We start from the raw sequence: 13,318 nt of genomic DNA on the forward strand, positions 1-13,318 counted from the left end.
TTCCCTTTAACCTCTTGCCTTTATCAGACAGCTGATTTGGGGAAAAAAATCATTAAAGAATGATAAAGTTCATACAGTTTGTAACCCTTACCCATTATTGAACCTACATGCAACGTGGAGCAGTTGAGCAATAAAGCCCTGCAGCTTTAGTACAGCACTGTAACAGGTTTATGCTGCTGCAGACCCACAACCATCCTGAATCCTCTGCTACTGATTTATTGCCTTCCTAGAGAGAAGGAGGGGCTTCTTAGAAACTGGAGCCTTCATCTTAGAGATAAGATAAGAAATAAGCGGCATCAATATCCCTTAACGCAATCCAGAGACAAAGTTTTAAATGGAAAAGATTGATTTATCATTAACTATTAATTATAGTCCTGGGAGCTCATGCAAAAATGTAAAATGCCATTTACTTTTAACCCTCTCATGCACAACCAAGTCCTGCAGTGGTACTTCTGAGTAAAAAAACTCATAAAATATGTATGTGGGGTAGTCAGGTTGTTAGTTTTTAATTGTTGCAAATCTGCAACGCCTGCCTTGAGAGGGTTAAAAAATGTTTCCAAACACACTGATCCTGTTAAAAAAGTGTCCACAGCTGTTTTGCCACTTTGTTGGCTGCAGTCTCATCTATTTTTCATCTTTTTTCGTTTTGCACTTCTTTGTCTTCATGACTGTTAGGACCTCCAAGCCTGTAGTTATGTCTTTAAGTCTGACATCATTAGCCATGTCTGGGCCCAAACTCCGCTGCAGGTCCCTAAGTCAAATGATCATTGCAGCATTACTGAGAGTTGAAAAACTGTCTAAATTCTTTCATCTGTAACAAAATGATCAGTGTGGCTGCTCTACCAGGTGTAACAATCCGGTCGTAAAGTCTGACGTCACGAGCCGCGTCTGGGCCTAAACTCCGCTGCAGGTCCATATATCAAACGATCACTATGGCATTACTGAGAGTTGAAAAACTGTCTAAAGTCTTCCATCTTTAATAAAATGATCAGCGTTCTGCTCTACCAGGTGTAACAATTGAGTTTAACATCCAGGCATCCATGAAAACGGAATTTATGACATTTAACGGAGTTAGAAGTTAGCAGGAAGTTAGCTCGCTAGCTTCTATCTAAATACAATATAGCATGTCCTGACTGCGGGGTTTTGGAAATTAAAACGTACAGCTCTGTTATCACTTCCAACATAAATGAAAACAGAAAGCTAAACAGCAGTGACGTTTGTTGGGTTACTGAAGTTTGGGTAGCTGATATATAATGATGTGCTACGTGACCGCTAGTGACACAGCTATGTTAGCATAATATAAACAAGCTAACTGTTTTTCCACTCGATAAAAGTTAACGTGAGTGTTCTCGGTGGTCAGGAACAAATGTAATCGCATGGCAGGATGCTGTAAAAGGACCAAACTTCAGCCAGGAGAACAACTGAGATAATCCATCCACAATACGAGGTTAGTCATTCATATACTGCTGCATGGGCTGGGCTGTAGTTACATCCTAAGGTTTTAAAAACTGAGCTTAAATAAATGATTAGCGGTAATAAAAGCCGAGGGAGGTCAACAGTGATCACTGACTGTTTTAGGAGCTTTTTGAGATCAAATAGAAGAAAATACATAAACATGTTAACAACACAAAAGCCATATTAAACGCAGACTACTTTAGGCCCGGAAGTAGGATTCCTCACGTCATCACTTAACGACCGGATTAAATTTAACATCCAGGCATCCATGAAAACTGAATTTATGACATTTAACGGAGTTAGAAGTTAGCAGGGAGTTAGCTCGCTAGCTTCCATCTAAATATAATATACCATGTTCTGACTGAGGGATTCTGAAAAAATTTAAACGTACAGCTCTGCTATCACTTCCAACATAAATGAAGACAGGAAAGTAAACAGCAGCGACGTTTGTAGGGTTACTGAAGTTGGGCTAGCTGGTTTAAAATGATGTGCTACATGATCGCTAGCGTGACAAAGCTATGTTAGCATAACATAAACAGTAAAGCTGAAGGACAAACACTAATGAACGGAGGACTTTTTTCCACTCGTTAAAAGTTAATGTGAGGGTTCCCAATGGTTAGGGGCAAATGCAGGATGCTGTAAACAGACCAAATGTCAGTCAGGAGAACCACAGAGATAATCCATCCACAATACGAGGTTAGTCATTAATATACTGCTGCATGGGCTGGGTTGTAGTTACATATAAGGGTTTAAAAACTGAGCTTTAAAATGATTAGTGGTAATAAAAACCGAGAGAAGCCGACAGTGATCACTGACTGTTTTTAGGGGCTTGTTGAGATTAAATAGAACAAGATACAAAGCATTAAAACATGTTAAAAACACAACACACAACATGCAGACTACTTTGGGCCCGGAAGCAGGATTCATCAGGTCATCACTTAAAGACCGGATTCATTATCAGTTAGAGCTCCTCCTCATCTTTTCTTCTTCTTCTTCTTCTTCTTCTTCTTCTTCTTCGGTGCAACCATATAAATACAGTGTACCCCTTTGGCCCTTTTCTACAATTCCCCTGTAGGAGAGGTTGGTGTCATTTCTTTCCCAACACTGTAAAATGCTCATATAATGTATATTTATCCACCCTGTTTCTGATTGTGATTTTAGTTCAGTTATTGTCATCATTGTGCCTGTTTTTGTTAGATGCTAGAAATGTGCAGTATGTGTGTGCCACAAATGTGTTTTAGGGGCCATTAATGCTAGGATGAATATATAATTCTGGCTAGCTTGGAAGCTGTGATGGGTTGAGCTAACCCTCTTCCCCACTGTTTGTATTTGGTCGTAGGAGCTGGAGCGAGCAAGTTATTTATTTGGAGGTCTTTCTTTCTTTTACCTTTCTTTGTCAGGTATGTCGGATTTGTGTTGGTGTTTTTCTTTTAATCTTATGTCAAATATGTTCCATGTAAGTTCATCCTTTATGTTTAATGTAAAAATAAATGCAACCCTTTTCCTGTGGGAGAGGAGCTGGAGCGGCAAGTTATTTACTTGGAGGTCTTTCTTTCTTTTACCTTTCTTTGTCAGACACAACGCAAGAACTGCTATGTTTATTGCTATTTTCTGTTATTACTTGCACATCATTAAGGTAATAATACTTCCTTGCTTTTACTTAGAATTATGACTGCAGGTCATATGTGCATATGGGCCAGTCGGGTAAACCAGCTTTCTCACCGAGACAGACTCATGAACTAGCCACTGTGAAGCCACTCTCTAGAATACCACTTTCACAGGGACTCAAGTAAGCTAGGGGCTAAGGCGTCCCCCAAAGTTCACATTTAAACGTTGTCATTTTTTGTCTAGATGCTAGTGTTAATAATTATTTTAGTTGTTTTTCTCAGCTTACTCCTACAGGATTATCCTGTGAGCAACCTCTGTGCCGTGCAATGGTATAAATAGGAATTTGAACGTGTCTCCTTTAATTGACTCTGGTGGAACGCATTTTAAGGTTTCAGTGTTTGATCACTGCCATGTTGGTATTTAGAGCCACAGGTGACAAGCTTTGACAAAGAGGGTGGAGTTTCATTGGCAATCTTGGATAACGAGGTGTATCCACAGATCTGGGTACATCCCAAAAGCACAGCTAGTTGCTAGTTATGCTGAGCAATAGACAGATTAAAGGGCAGAATTTTAATCACTAAAACTGGAGCACAAACCTTTCTATCTGTCACACAATCCATTTGCATCACCATCATCATAAGTGTCTCAAAATAATATAGTTAAAGCCTAGAAGACAACTGCTGGCTATAGCAGGCATCCACCTGTATATCAGCGTGCTTATGTTCCTAAAATTAAGCCTTAATGAAGTTTAAGTAAGTCATTAGATTTCACCCACTGTAAATTTGTTTAAAGAGGAAAATAGCTATTTTTGTATGAGGCTGCAAATACTCTTGGTTCTGCTGGATATTTAAAGTGTGGGAATCCATGGAGATGACTCTTTCAGAGGTAATGCAGTTCTTGCATTTCTGCTGCAGAGGATGCAGCTTGGATAAACTGTAGCTGCAGGTTTGACTGTTGCAGTGGGATGAAACTATCTATCAAATTGTTGCTTGCGGATCTGCAAGATTTCAACCCATTACGGTGTAGTGTGTTAGCAATGGTGTTCCTACTGACTGTGGCCCCAGATACCTTGATATTAATAACATGCTCCTCCCATTTTGAGCTGACCCACCAGCTTTCTTGTGACCGTTTGCACCTCATCGCTGTAGCGGTGGTTTGATCCCTGTGTGCTCCAGTCTCCATTCCAAACATCCTTGGGCGAGATACTAACCCTAAGTTGCTCTCCAATGGATTAATTGAAATATGAATGTGTGTGACAGAAAGCTGTTTGAGTGCTCCGGAAGTGTAGTAAAGTGCTGTATAAGAACCAGTTCTTTCATCATTTACCCATGAGGCATGGAGTTCTAGACAGACAACGACTGATATTTCTTCCATTTCTGAATAACTGCCCCAACAGTTGTCACCTTCTCACCAAGCTTCTTGCTGATGCAGGCAGGCAGGGATTGGACCCAAACGCAAACTCACGGGGACAGAACTTGAACTCAAAAGCACAGCTTTATTGCTGGAAAATAGAACACAAGCAATACAAAACTAAACTGGGAAAAGCTAATTATAACACATACAAGAAGACACAGGGAGAATCTCACACACAGCATGAGGGACGACACAACACTAACTCAGAGAAACACAGGGTTTAAATACACTGGGGAGTAACGAGGGGAATGAGACACAGAAGGAGGGCACAGCTGGGAGAAATCAGGACTGACGAGACAAGCAAAGCAGGACACATTCACATAAGACACGGACCTTCAAAGTAAAACAGGAAGGATCACACAGAGACGCGAACTTGACACAGTGGAGACAGCAACTAAGAAACAGAGACATAAACCATAAGGCAGAGGACTCTAAGAACCGAGAGACACAGAGGGGAACTCAAACATGCAGACACAGACTTACACAGAACAGAGGGGACACAGAGAAACGTGAAGGGCAAGGGATCGAAACTAGAATCCATAGAATAACTCACACAAGTACAATAATACAAACATCACAAAGAACTAAAAACGCTGGGTCAGGAGACCCAGGACCGTGACAACCTTAGGACACAGCCAATCTGTCTGAGCCAGAATTCTGGCTGGGTTGTAAGGGATCAAATACTCAATTCATAACTTTGAGTTTTTTTGTGGAATTTTGGTTTATCTCCTCCCATTAAAATGAACACTGAGAGAGACTGTTCTTTTCTTTGTAACTAAGCAGACTTACAAATTCAACATACTTATTTCTCCAACTGTATGTATCTGTAAATGATGAGTTCTGTTGTGCACATTCATGCCATACACACATGTATACAGCATAAACTCCAACTGCACAATCTGACTACAGTTGGTATTATGATGACACTTAATGCATGTTTGGCTCTTTATTCTCTTTATATCCTCTTGATATATCTCATTAATCCCACTTTCTGTAGATGAGTTGGCATTTCGACATTTAAGCCCAAAGCTTAGAGATGCAGTGTGACAGAAGTTAATGGATGATGTTTGGATCAGACTCAAAGAGTCGTGATTATGTTCAGGCTGATTATAGGGTCATGCATTAGTCACCCAAACGGTGGACCATTGAGAGGAGAGAGAGGGAGGAAAAGATAAACAGATGGATCATCTGGGACGGCTTTGTTCATTCTGGGTTTGAGCTTCTCTTACACTTGAGACGTGTAAGAATTAATGACAAATTTCCCTGCAGTAATTGGACATTACTTTTTATGAAATTCAGTGCTAAATGTTTCACACACAGCAGCAATATTTGGAATATTTAGAGGCATTTTGAACGGACTGGTATCACAACACAGATTTAAGGTAAGTTTCGTATCCTATCATGACTAAAGTGGTGGATTTACCAGAAAACGTGTTGTGCTTTTGCTAAGAGATGTTGGTTAAGCAAATTGTAGTTATGTGAGAAAAAAACCCAAGTGTTTGAATGATATTTAAGTAGGGAAAATAACTGCAGGCACAGAGCCAAAGAGAGGCCAATAGTGGCCATCCTACATACACCCTTCTTAGAACTGGTTATACCCAGTAAAAGCTATTTTTCTAGCAGATTTTCTAAAAATAATTTCTTTATTATTTAAACAACACAACCACCTGTTGGAATTTGTATGGGCTACAACAAAAACTGTCCACATAATTAAATTTGACAGTAGTGTATGATCTGAAACACCTTCCTTGTAGCAGACTTCTATAAGGGACGGTTTTCAAGATGTAAAGTTTAAGTGAGTAATGGAAAAAAAAAATGTCTGACTTGGCTACTTAATGTCTGTCACCATTGTTGTGCGTCTGATGTTAGAATGATTACCAGCTACATCAATAGCTACATCAAACTCAAAGTCAAAAAGAGAAAGAAAATAACAGAAATAAATAGATTTTAAATCTGCATGCATTTATTATTATTATTATTAAAAACAGAATAAAAATAAGCCTATACAAAATAACAGCAGATTAACCTGGTTAACCGGAAAAGATTTAAACAGTTTTTTTTCCAACAACTCCACAGATTCAGCTAAAAGGAGCTAAACTGTTCCAAAACATTGGAGCCACAGACTGAAAAGCTCCCCTGTCTCCCCTGGTCTTCAGTCTTATGAGGGACAGCTAATAGATTTTGAGCTTGTGAGCGAAGACAGTAAACAGCATTGTGTTTAACAAGAAGTTGAGTCATGTAGTCTGGAGGTTGTCCATGCAAGGGTGAGAATATTAAAATTAATTCTAAAATAAACTGGGAGTCAATAAAGAGAATAAAATGTCAGCTTGCTTGCTAGAGTCTGTTAAGAGTCTGACCGTAGCATTTTGTGTTGCTTGGAGACATGGCTGAGATTTATCTGCTATAATCTAGGTGCAGTGACACAAAAGCCTTAACATTTCAGAAGAGTAGACTATAATTCACAATTTTGAAATATTCCTTAAATAAAAGAAACAGAAAAGTGAAAACTCACTGGTTCGGGATAAACAGTCAACTAGGGTGTATAGCCTATGCAGCTGGTGAGGCTTAAAAGACACATACAGTTGAATGTCATTAGCATAGAAATGCTAAAAAACGGCAGGCACAAAGATTAAATGATACCTACTTAAGGAAGCATGTAAAATCAGAATAACGGTGGACCCAGGATTGAACCTTGTGGAGGTTAAACAAGCAATCTAAGAGGAGAAGGTGTACGCGCGAACAAAATGTCCTTCTAGAGCAGGGGTGGGGAACTCCAGGCCTAAAGGGCCGATGTCCTGCAGGTTTTAGATGTGTCCTTGATCCACCACAGCTGATTTAAATAGCTAAATTACCTCCTCAACATGTGTTGAAGTTCTCCAGAGCCCTGTCATTTAATTCAGATGTGTTGACCCAGGGTGATATCTAAAACCTGCAGGACACCAACCCTTGAGGCCTGGAGTTCCCCATCCCTGATCTAGAAGAAAAGGAGGATGATGAATCTACTGATTATTCAGAGATAGAAGCCAAAATCTTGAATAGTAATCAATAGTATCAAAGACAGCACTAAATTCAAGCGGTATGAGTACAGAACAATTTCCTACATTAGGCGCCATTAGAAGATCATTGTAGACCTTTAAAAGAGCAGTTTCAGTTACATACTGGCATTGAAGTGTATGATGGTTAATATACAGCTAATATAAGAGGGTAGGCCACTCATCGATCACCATGTATGAATTTTTAATGTAATCAATCTTTTCAGACTTTACCATAACTACAGTCCAGCTCTTCAGCCAAATACCCACGTACCACCATGGCTATCATCGGCGCTGGCTTTGATGACCATTCCTTTAGCAGTGATGAGAGTTACAACCACCTCTTCATAGATACAGAGAACACTGAAGTCAAAGGCTTGTACTTCCAGCGTGGTCAGCTGCTCCGTGGACGTGATGCCTCTTGGTTTGTGGATCCTTCCTTGCGGGCCCTCATCAATGTGGGAGGTATCCGGTATGCTTTTCCCTGGAGTACTTTGGAAGATTTCCCCCAGAGTCGCCTGAGTCACCTCCACTCCTGCACCACCCTGAGAGAGATAGCAGAGTTTTGTGATGACTACGACCCCTTGTGTCATGAATTCTTCTTTGATCGAGACCCTTTAGCCTTTCAGATGATCTTCAACTTCCTGGGCCGTGGGAAGCTCCGCGTGCTGCAGGATGTCTGCAATGTAGCTCTGCATACTGAGCTGCTGTACTGGGGCATTGATGTAGGACAGATGGCACCCTGCTGCCACCACCGCATGATGTGCTCAGTGGATGAGGTGGTGCAGCACCAGCGCAAGGAGGAAGAGTGGAGGGAGAGGAGAAGAGTGATGAGAGCAAATGCAGAGCAGGGAAGCTTCTTCCACAAGCTGGGAGAAGCAGTGGAGAACCCCCACTCTGGTTTTGCAGGCAAAGTGTTTGCCTTCATGTCTGTCATGATGGTTGTGGTCACTGTAGTCAGCCTGTGCATCAGCACCATGCCAGACCAGCAGCAGCAAGAATCTATGGTATGTACCAACCAAAGCAATGGTGTGCACGACCATGTTTTTTTTTAACTCCAAATATGAAATGAGAGTTTGCACTGTGGCACAGTTTATGATAAATAAGGGTCATTTTGAACTGTGAATCATGCAAAGCTACTCTTTAAAGTCCCATTTAAAGCTCACAGTACGTATTGGTATTATCTGCATTTTACCAGCCCTGGTACACTAGATATTAAGTTTGAACTGCAATATTCTAGTGTATTGCTTGTATTGCAATACTATAGCTTAATGCTTCAGTCGGAGTGGAAGCATATTTTTTTGTTAGTATTGGCCACTTTGGCCAGTGGGGTCATTTTAAGGGAAAATGTCTTAATGTGCAGCTGTGACTCAGGACGTAGTTTGAATTGTCTACAAATTGGGATGTTGGTAGTGGTGTGCAGATCGATATTGAAATAGCGATTCTTCTGATACTAGTAATTTATGTTCTAGAATTGATTCTCATATTAAAATATCAATATTTTAGTACTTTCTGGTAAATTTGTAGTTTATCATTAACAGGAACACAGTGTAGTGCCATATCACCCTATTAGAGCACTTCGCTCTCGCTCTGCAGGCTTACTTGTTGTTCCTAGAGTATTTAAAAGTAGAATGGGAGGCAGAGCCTTCAATTTTCAGGCCCCTCTTCTGTGGAACCAGCTTCCAGTTTGGATTCGGGAGACTTTTAAGATTAGGCTTAAAACTTTCCTTTTTGCTAAAGCATATAGTTAGGGCTGGATTAGGGGACCCTGAATCCTCCCTTAGTTATGCTGCAATAGACGTAGGCTGCCGGGGATTCCCATGATGCATTGAGTTTTTCCTTTCTAGTCACCTTTCTCACTCACTATGTGTTAACAGACCTCTCTGCATCGAATCATATCTGTTATTAATCTCTGGCTCTCTTCCACAGCATGTCTTTCTGCCGGAGGTTTCTTCCTGTTAAAAGGGAATTTTTCCTTCCCACTGTCACCAAAGTGCTTGCTCATAGGGGGTCATATGATTGTTGGGTTTTTCTCTGTATCTATGAAGCGCCTCGAGGCGACTTTTGTTGTGATTTGGCGCTATATAAATAAAATTGAATTGAATTGAATTGGAAAGAAACTATATCATTCAGGTCGTCTAAATTGGATGGAACTACTTCCGCTTACGCCTTTCATGGTCATATGCGAAATATGCCTGTATAAATGTGTCGCGGCCCCTGGCGTGCACACTCACAACAATGGCTGAGTGTAAACGGAGTCATGTGTGGACGTATTTTACCTCCACATAAAGCCAAGACACAGTTTGCCATACATGTGGCAAGACAGTGAGGTGTTGTTAAACACCTCAGGGTAAATCCTATCACAGAATATGATGAGCTTATGTTGAGGCGAACTGAAGAGGAGGAGAGGGACAGGTGCAGCTGGGGCAAGACAGACATCTCTCGCAGAGTCCTTTAGTGCTGCAGGCAGGCAACGTGTTCAAATAGCGCACAACTTCAGTTTTTTTTTATTTCTATATGATAATTCTGCATTATTAAGCAATAAAAACAAGTAGTCTGATGTCCTGTAATCATTATGAAGCTATATTATTACAATTACATAATACAATTATATATTGTATTATGAAATACTGTACAATGAAACATTAAGTTTTTGTACACAGCATCAGTATCATCGATACCATGAATTTTACTTGGTATCTGATCAGAAAGCAAATCAGTGGTATCGCACATCACTAGATGTTGGTGGTTTACTCTGTCTTCTCCAGCCAGAATGTCAAAGTATCCAAGAGCAAAATACTGAACCTACCGCCCCCGGTGCATCCATCAGACTGCGATGGTGCTTAGGTATAAAAAAAATCGCTTACATGAATAGATGTATGATTGTGTGAATGAGGCTTTGAGTAAAAAGTGCTTTGATTGATCAGTCAGAGTAGAAAAGTGCTATTTAACCACCAGTCAATTTAATGTGACTTTAAAATTTGGAACAACCTTTAGAGAGTTGGTAAATAAATTCAGTTAGACCTCTTTGATCAGTCAGTACTTACTGTACTTTCGTTATGTTTCTAAGTTGAACCATGTGTGGAACTTCAAATTTGACCCAATGAATTAGATTCTGTAGTTTCTGACAGTATTTATAAGTTTTTATTTTTATCCTTGTTTAGTTGCTCATGTATTTATTTGTTGCTACTAGGTAGATATAAAAAGAATTTATAGCTGCAATCTGCCACGTGCATGGCACCACAAAATTGCTCGGCTCACAGTTGGAACCACTGGCATCAGCAATTTTGTGGCAATTTTTTACAGATGGAAATTACCTTGACCAACACTATGTAACAATTAGCTCTCAAACCGGTCAAAATGTGGTCTGGTTTTCAAAGGGAAAACAGGCTACATATTAGCACAACCATCATCATAACCTTGGTGGAAGAAAGGTACTAAACTAGTGTTTTGCACCAATGCTGGTTATCAGCCTACAAGATAATTATTAAATTGTGTACATTTAGATCAATTAAATTTACCAATGGATTTCTGTCTTTTGTTACTCTTGCAGGGTGAATGCTCTCAGAAGTGCCGAAACATGTTCTTGGTAGAGTCGATTTGCGTGGCTTGGTTCACTTTGGAGTTTCTGGTGCGATTTTTCCATGCACAGAGCAAGCTGGAGTTCATTCAGGGACCACTCAACATCACTGATATAGCCGCCATCTTGCCCTACTATGTTTCCCTGTTTCTTGAGTTTAAGGACGAAACAGTGCACGATATTGTTGCTGGTGCAGGGAAGAGCACTCTAGATAAACTGGGTCTAATCCTGCGTGTGATGAGGGCCTTGCGTATCATGTATGTCATGAAGCTGGCCCGTCACTCTATGGGTCTGCAGACTCTGGGGCTGACCATGCAGCGAAGCGTGACTGACTTTGGCCTGCTGCTGCTCTTCATCTGTGTCGCCGTGGCCCTCTTTTCTCCACTTGTCCACCTTGCTGAAAGTGAGCTGGCTCCAAATGCTGCTAGAACCCCCCAGCTAATGTTCAGCAGCATCCCAGCATCATACTGGTGGTCCATCATCTCCGTGACCACCGTGGGGTATGGAGACATGGTGCCACGCAGCATTCCTGGCCAAGTGGGGGCGCTAATCATCATCTTAGCAGGGATCCTCATCCTGTCCTTCCCTTCCACATCTATCTTCCACACTTTTAACCGCACTTACAATGAACTTAAAGAAGAGCACAAGAGGCTGTGGAAGGAAGAGAGGGGTGCTGAGCTTGCCACTGGGGCTGAAGAAAGCATGAAAGAAAGAGAAACATGGCCTGATAATTGGCCTGAAACTGATTTTCTGCCTGATCTAGATGATCATTATTACCTCTCCATGAAAGACATTCAAATGCTGGATAAGAACACAAGCCATCAACCACTTATTGCTCCTGCTACATTTTGATTATATGAAAATACATTCCTGATGGGACTTGGTGTACACTCAGAAAAGCTGTAGGAGGTAGAAAATATGGATATGGACATTATTTTTGTGATGATTGTGATAGCAAACTGGAAACTGCACCTAGAACAGAAACAGCTGCATTATACTGATAACAAAACTTCCGTTCTCAGGAAGCATCTGCACAGACAGATGCTAACACAAAGCTAGCCAAGAACCGAAACTAATGTTAAGGCAGTAATGAGCAGTAAGGGTTGTTGCAATGCAGCCTTTATTTTTTTCTCTTCAAGTTCCTACAGTAGTGTTCATATGTAAATGGTACAAAAAAAATCATGTGTCCTAAGTAGGACAGGGATTTGTGTTGGTGTGTGGGACTGTAGCTTAAGGTTTATATTAACAGTGTGTAATACATTACTTTTTGAGTAATCATCCCAACATTGTTCACCTACCTTTGTCGCGTCTGCTTAAATGTAAATGTAGTGTATAACTGATTTATTATTTGAGTACTGTGAACATTTACTGTAATATACATTACCTAAACTTATATAGACTTTGGGTATGCATATTTATATGTGCTGTGAAACATGTCACGGTCCGGGGAAGTGTTATGTTAAACCTTGAATTTCTGTGAAACTTCCTATCTGTTCAGTCTGTGTTTGGGTGCGCCTTTTCGCTTCGGCCTTTCAGCCTTCTGACAAAACGATCCACAAATTCATTAGTTTCTTGGTCAAAAAGGGGATAGACCTACATTTGATAGTGGGAAGTAGAGGCAGACAACTCCTTTAACAATAGTTACTGACAAAATGCTGATGCTACACTGTTTGTTGAAAATCAGTGTGTTTTAATGCTTTAATGCTATTAACCAGAAACCACTTTTTGTCCAACAAAGGGCAGACATGTTCATTAAACAAGCCCTGAAGAAAACTACAGCATGTCACTGTGGAAAGGATTTTCTCTGCTGCAGACTGCAGTACAATAATTACATAGTAATTGTTTCAGTGATTATACCCTGAAGGGAGACATAAATCTAAGATATGCCCACATTAGTTTATAGTCTTAATACAAGGTGGACTCTTGAAGCTGTTATCACTAAAGTCTGTGCCACGCAGGTGCATCACGCCTGGAAATGATCTGACAGCGACTGATCCGGTCTGGTGATTTGAGTGCAACAGGAAGGCAGAGTTGGGCTTCTGGGATATGCACAAAACCCTGGATTACTACAGAGGCCTGTAAAAGAATGGAAAAAAGTTAATTCTGGATGCAGAATGTTTGCCTCTGATGAGAGACAGGGATGCCAGGAGTTCACCAACAAAGAGTGGCATGAGGTTTAAGATGGAGAGAACAGGAGTGAGCCAGGGAGAAGGAGGGGAAACAGAGGCGG

General features: G+C 40.7%; 1 protein-coding gene across 3 annotated transcripts; it reads left to right on the forward strand.

Moving 5' to 3' along the window:
• Positions 1 to 763: 763 nt before the first annotated feature.
• LOC309717647 (voltage-gated potassium channel regulatory subunit KCNG4-like) lies at positions 764 to 12,462 on the forward strand. 3 transcript variants are annotated; one of them, XM_082552359.1, is made up of 3 exons: positions 764 to 1,447; positions 7,736 to 8,515; positions 11,062 to 12,462. In XM_082552359.1, the coding sequence occupies exons 2-3, from the start codon at positions 7,787 to 7,789 to the stop codon at positions 11,938 to 11,940; spliced, it is 1,608 nt and encodes a 535-aa protein (XP_082408485.1). In that variant the 5' UTR covers positions 764 to 1,447; positions 7,736 to 7,786; the 3' UTR covers positions 11,941 to 12,462. The 3 variants fall into 3 exon arrangements, with proteins under 3 accessions (XP_082408485.1, XP_082408487.1, XP_082408486.1); XM_082552361.1 differs by lacking the exon at positions 764 to 1,447 and adding an exon at positions 1,625 to 2,151; XM_082552360.1 differs by lacking the exon at positions 764 to 1,447 and adding an exon at positions 5,678 to 5,858.
• The last annotated feature ends 856 nt before the right edge of the window (positions 12,463 to 13,318 follow it).

Source organism: Aulonocara stuartgranti, assembly GCF_965226115.1.
Source record: "Aulonocara stuartgranti genome assembly, chromosome: 11".
In the NCBI taxonomy this organism is placed as follows: Eukaryota; Metazoa; Chordata; class Actinopteri; order Cichliformes; family Cichlidae; genus Aulonocara; species Aulonocara stuartgranti.

What these genes read in the sequence shown, in the direction of transcription:
- LOC309717647 (XM_082552359.1), top strand. Translation starts at nt 7,787, where the DNA reads ATGGCTATCATCGGCGCTGGCTTTGATGACCATTCCTTTAGCAGTGAT. An exon ending in AGCAGCAGCAAGAATCTATG is followed by an intron (nt 8,516 to 11,061) that starts GTATGTACCAAC and finishes TTACTCTTGCAG; the next exon opens with GGTGAATGCTCTCAGAAGTG.